Below are 6000 nucleotides of genomic sequence, written 5' to 3'. Positions count from 1 at the left end.
CCCCCCCCCCCCCCCCCCCCCCAGTACCTAGAGCAGGACCGAGTACACGGGCACGAGCGCGGAGTGATGGCAGGGTAGGTTTACCCCCGTGGGTGCGTGCAAGGAGGATGCGCAGGCCGTGGTGAGGGGGAGCCGGAATGCGCGGGGCGGGGGGGGGAGGGGGTGTTACCCCAAGCTTGTGATTCTCTGAGAGACTTTAGGAATTCTTTTCCTCATCGCGTTTCTTCCATGATAGTGGCTTCCCTCCTCCCGAACTGGGCAGAGTCCGAGTGTGGCCCAGAGGTCTCCTCTCAGGGATCAGCCCAAGAGGGAGTCCCAGTGGTCTCTCTTTCTTGCTGGGGCCCTGGGGTCAGCAGAGCCCACCCCCTGGGGCAGGAAGGGCCACATTTGTCAAGCACCTGTTTCCATGTGCCTGGTGTGCAAGGCTCTCCCACGGCTGCTCACAGCCCGGTAAAGTGACAGAGACACAGGCTCAGAGGTTGAGCACTGTGCCCAAGGTCACTCAGGACAGGGATCTGAGCCAGCTGACCCCCGGACCTGTGGCTTTCTGCTACTGCAGGGGATTCTGGGGAGAGGAGAGTGAGGGCCCTGCTTTGTCAGGGAGCAGCTGGCAGGAGAGCAGGCCCGGCCCAGCTCTGAGCCAGCTCTGAGCCATCAGCAGGTTCATCCAGAGGCAAGCAGCCTCTGCCAGCTTCCTCTCTGGTGGCAGAGCCGGTACTTTGTGGAGTGCGTGGGCTGGGACCTCGAGGAACCCGCACGCTGGCTGGGTTTCCAGGGATCTGACAAACCTGCTGGAACTGGTTCTTGGCAAGGCTCCCCCTCCGAGTCGTGCCAGGAGGGCTGAGGGAGTTCAGCGTGGATGTTCCAGGCCCTGCCAGGCTCTGGCGGAGAGACCTGGGCAAGGGGAGAGGGCAGGGGCCCCTGGGCATGGAGGCCAGGCCCTGTAGCCTGGGTGCAGGGGCGCTCCAGCAGGAGGACGGCTGGGAAGGAGGCCCTGGGCAGCAGAGCTGGAAGAATGCTTTCCCTTGGGGCTCCCCAGGGCGGCTTTCTGCAGACGGTGGGAGGGCAGCCCCCCCTGCAGCCTGCACAGGATCCCGGGCCAGGCTCAGTGCAGCCCTGCTGGGGATGTGGGGTCAGCCCGGGGCCTGGGGGACCTGGGGTCAGGGCCCCGGGGCAGCCCCTAGAGACAAGTGTGATCATCCCCGTTTTCTAGATGGAGAAACTGAGGCCCTGGAAAGGGGACCACTCGTCTCCTTAATGGCGTAGCCAGGATGCTCACCCAGACCGGTGCAGGCTAAGGCTCAAAATCTCTGTCTTTATGGCCTTTGGACTTGACCATCGCCTACCGCCTGTGTCCTGACCCCGACCACCCTCCTTCTTGCCCAGCCCACAAGTCCACACACACGTGCATGCAAGCACACGTGCATAAGCCCACACGCATGCACACCCGCACATGCTCACACTCATGAATCCACACGCATCTGTACGCACCCATCCTGCCCCTGGCACGTGGGCAGTCTCAGCCCAGTGTCCATGCAGTGCTCACAGGGTTTCTCAGTGGGCAGTTCCTCTGCCTTCTTCCTCTCTCCCTCTCCCTCATCGCTTTCTTGTCCTTTATTAAATGTTTTGGATCTTTTGCTTTCTGATTTTTTTTTTTTGCAAGTGTTATTGAAATGTAGCATACAGAAAAGTGTACAAACCACAAGTGTACAGTTCAGTGAATTTTCTCAGGGTGAACACGGCTGGGAAAGCAGTGCCCAGGTCCAGAAACGGCATTACCAGCACCCCAGACACCCCGCAGTCCCCTTCCGGTCACTAACCCACCAGCACAACGTGTCCTGACCTGGTTTTGTAGTTCACATAGATGGAGTTGTACAGTGTGTTCTCTGGATCTGGCTTCTGCTCACAACATTTATTTTAATTTTAAAAAATTTTGGTAAAGTAGACCTAACATAAAATTTAACATCTTAACCATTTTTAAGCACACAGTTGAGCAGCATTAAGTACATTCATAATGTGCAACCTTGCCACCATCCATCGCCAGAACTCTGGCTGTCTCTGTACCAAGTAAACACTAACTCTCCGTCTGCCATCCTCCAGCCCCTGCCAACCACCTTTCTGCTTCCTGTCGCTATGATTTTGACCAGTAGTAGTCAAAACTTAGGTACCTCATAGGAGTGGACTCCTACAGTATTTTTTTTGTGACTGGCTTATTTCACTGAGCATAATGACCTCAAGGTTCATCCATACAGTAGCATCTGTCAGAATTTCCTTCCTTTTTAAGATGGAATAATATTCCATTGTATGGATGAGCCACATTTTGTGTATGGTTGCTTCTACCTTTTGACTATTGTGAACGTGAGTGTACACACATCTCTTTGACGCCCTGCTTTCAGTTCCTTTGGGAATAGACGCAGAAGTGGAATTGCTGGGTGGCATGGTGATTCTGTTTTAAATTTTTTTGAGAAGTCTCCATACTGTGTTCCACTGTGGCTGCACCGTTTTGCATTCCGACCAACAGCACACAAGCCTTCCGGTTTCTCCACGTCCTCGCCAGCACCTGCTGTTTTTGCTTTTGGTCGTGGCCCTCCTGGTGGGCGTGGGGGGGATCTCACTGTGCTTTTGGTTTGTGTTTCCCTGATGACTGGCGATGTCGTCATGATTACGTTTTCACATCAGTGTGTCGTCTGTCCTGTTGTGTGAGCTGTGCCTCCTCAGCTCTCCTTGCTGTCGGGGGCTCCACGGCCCGAGAGGGTGTCTAGCCCCCTGGTGTGCGCCCGCCCAGTTTCTAATTTGCTTCTTTTTTTTTTTTTTTTTTTTAAGATTTTATTTTTTTTCCTTTTTCTCCCCAAAGCCCCCAGGTACATAGTTGCATATTCTTAGTTGTGGGTCCTTCTAGTTGTGGCATGTGGGACGCCGCCTCAGCGTGGTTTGATGAGCAGTGCCATGTCCGCGCCCAGGATTCGAACTGACGAAACACTGGGCCGCCTGCAGCGGAGTGCGCGAACTTAACCACTCGGCCACGGGGCCAGCCCCTCTAATTTGCTTCTTCAGGAGGAGCCGCCTTTGGCCCTGGCAGCGCCCCTGCCCTCCGTTGCCCCAAGTGCCCGCCCACCCCCACCCCCCACCCCCCCCCGTTGCTGGGGTGACCGAGGGGGTGACGGCTCCTCTCTGTGCCCAGGCATCTTCGGGCAGCGCCTGGAGGACACGGTCCACCATGAGCGCAAGTATGGCCCCCGCCTGGCGCCCCTGCTGGTGGAGCAGTGCGTGGACTTCATCCGCGAGCGCGGCCTCACCGAGGAGGGCCTCTTCCGCCTGCCCGGCCAGGCCAACCTGGTGCGGGACCTGCAGGACTCCTTCGACTGCGGGGAGAAGCCGCTGTTTGACAGGTGAGCTCCGGGGTGCAGCCGGGGCCTGCCCATTCCTCCTGCAGGGGCTCCTCCGGGACGCCGGCTCCACGGGCAAGGGAGTCGGGAAGCAGGACGCTGGGCAACGTGGTCCCCACGTCCGCACCTGGGGTTCCACCTGCCCTTCCTGTGGGCAGGGCGCAGGGCACCAGATCACCCAGCAGCCCTGGGTCCCCTCTTGGGAGGTATCCGGCCCTCATCCACGTGGGCCCTTTCCACGGAGGATGCTCAGAAACCCCGCCCAGGCAGGAGAGAAGGGCTCCCACAGGTCCCTTCAGGACCCCTGACCTTCTGCGGGATCTGTCTCTGGGCTCTGCTTCCTCAGGTGCCCCTGCCCAGGCTCCTTCTGGGCCCAGATGGAGCGGCAGCTCTGCCCGCATCCTCTCGGGTTCCAGGGTCCTGGAGCAAGTCTCCTTCACGTGTCGCCGGGCAGCGCCCACCCTCCCCAGCACTGGGCCTGAGCAGGTCTGCGCTGCATCTCAGGGTGGGGGTCGGGGGAGTCAGCCTCACTTGGGGCTCCGGGGCTGAGGTAAGCCCTGGGAGGTGGGCTGTTCAGGGGCCTCTTCTCTCGACATTATGGCGCATTTTTCATAGAAAGTTCTGCATCAAGCCAACCCTGGCTTCACGGAGCTTCTGCCCTTTCTTCTCGGATCTGCCCTCCTACACGAGGCCCCCCTGAGCCCCAGGAGATGCCCAACCTGGCCTTCCCAAGTCTTCTGGTCTCAGGGCAGAACACTGTCAGCCCCCCAGCTTCTGCCCACACCCATCACAGCAGCCAGGAGAGTCGTCAGTTCCTTCCTTTAGATGTGGAGCCTAGGAGGGACCACCATTCCCCAGAAGAGGTCTGCCCAGGGGGACACAGGGGACCCTTCGCCTAGAGCCTTGTGAAACTCCGTCCCAATACTCTGAGCTTGTGGTCCAGCATTTACAATCTCACTGAGCTTGTGGTCCATTCTGAACCTCTGTCAGCCAGGCCTCCTCCATCCTGTGTGTATGTGGCCCAGGGTTGGAGATTGCTTGAAATAATGCCCCTTCTGTGGTTCCTGGAAACTTACTTTTGACCTTGGGGCTTTTCAGAGAAGGGGCCAGGGCCATGCTTGCCACTGACCCCCTCCCTGAGTGTTCCTCTGGCTGTGGATGACCACAGCCTCCCCTTTCTCTACCTTCCTTTCACCAGAAAGGTGCTGAGGAGCCGAATATGGTGTGCTGGTAGGACATCTGAAGGAGGTGATCAGTAGCCACAAAGACCCTCAGATCCAGAACCTAGGAGAGGATTCTAGGGGTAGTTGTGGGGCTGGGCGTCATCTGTTCAGCAGGGCGACAATAGGGCGTGGGGGCATGTGAGCGCACCTGGGGGAATGTGAGGGGAAGAGGGGCACGTCCTCGGAGGATGGGCCCAGGTGACCCCAGGAAGAGCTGTACAAGTGGCCAGAGAGGGAGCCGGAAGCCAGGAGAGAGGGCATCCAGGACCCCGGGGAAGGCCCGCCCCACACTGCTGAGTCAGGTCTGTGAGGTGCTGCATCTGCTGGGCTCTGGGATGGTCAGCTGCTGGTCCTGGGGGTGTTCAGCAGGCGGCCCGGAGGGAAAGATCCAGGCTGAGGACTTGAGGAGCCACAGCTTGGGATGGTATCTGTGCCGCCCTGGAGACAAGGCAGAGAGAGGCATGGGCCGCCCTGGCCACTCCAGGGAGCTGGGTCAGTCCCGAGGCCAGGGAGCCTGGCAGAGTTTGGGTGGGGCTGTGGTGAGATCTGATCTGTGTTTGCAGAAATCCCCTGGGTGGCAGCAGGCACCAGGGCAGTGCAGCTCAGGCCTGGGGAGCTTCTAAAAGTCCAGGTTGCTGGGCCCTGCCCTCCCCTTCCCGTGGAAGCAGACTCCAGGGGCAAGGGGCTGAAAGCTGTGAGTTTGAAAGCCCCCAGTGAGTCAGTGGCTGAGGTGGAGCCCCTCCTCCCTGGGGTGGGGGCCCGAGCCAGGTGAGTGGGATGGGTGGGGGCAGGTACAGGCTCCCTCTGTCCTCCCCTCCCTTCGCCCCCTCCCCCTCCCCCTCCCCTCATGCCCTGACCCCCTGCTCCTGTCCAGAGCACCCCACACTTGACCTGGCCTCTGTGTGTTTACAGGTGTTTCCTTAAATGGTCACATGTCCATTTTATGGATTAGGACCCAAGGCTGGGAGACCCTGTGTAACTCGCCCAAGATGCCCAGAGGTGGGCGTTGCCCAGCTGGAATCCTGGCCTCTCCTGGAGCCCCTTCCTCTCCACCTGCATCCCCCCACTTCCAGAAAAGTCTCTCCCTCACCCGCTCTGCCCTCTGGAACCGGCCATCCTGTTTCTCCCTCCCATCACCGGATGGCCCCTCCCGCAGGCCTGCCCTCCCACACCCACCCTTGCCCACGTCCTGGCCTCAGCCCTGAGGTCTAGGCTCCTGCACTCGCCTTAACAGGGCCCTCCTCACCATTGCTCCCCTCACCCCACGGCTGCCCCAGGCTTTGGGCGCTTTCCCCTCCGGAAACTCCTCCCTGGGGCAGCTGACCCCATCCTTTCCCATGTCCCACCATCTCCATCTCCGTGGCACTCCTCTGGCCCTGCAGCTGTGTCCA

The 6000-nt window shown here is 59.4% G+C and overlaps 1 protein-coding gene across 3 annotated transcripts in view; it reads left to right on the top strand.

The window, feature by feature from the left end:
• ARHGAP22 (Rho GTPase activating protein 22) overlaps nt 1-6000 on the top strand; it is a 191029-nt gene that overhangs the window by 173554 nt on the left and 11475 nt on the right. For all 3 annotated transcript variants that reach the window (XM_046652104.1, XM_046652102.1, XM_046652103.1), the window contains one exon: nt 3182-3389. In XM_046652104.1, the coding sequence (XP_046508060.1) occupies nt 3182-3389 (208 nt within the window). The remainder of the gene's footprint in view (nt 1-3181; nt 3390-6000) is intronic.

Source organism: Equus quagga, chromosome 2 (assembly GCF_021613505.1).
Source record: "Equus quagga isolate Etosha38 chromosome 2, UCLA_HA_Equagga_1.0, whole genome shotgun sequence".
Taxonomy (NCBI): domain Eukaryota; kingdom Metazoa; phylum Chordata; class Mammalia; order Perissodactyla; family Equidae; genus Equus; species Equus quagga.
Note: the sequence above shows the minus strand (reverse complement) of the source record. Positions and strands in the feature narration are given on the sequence as shown.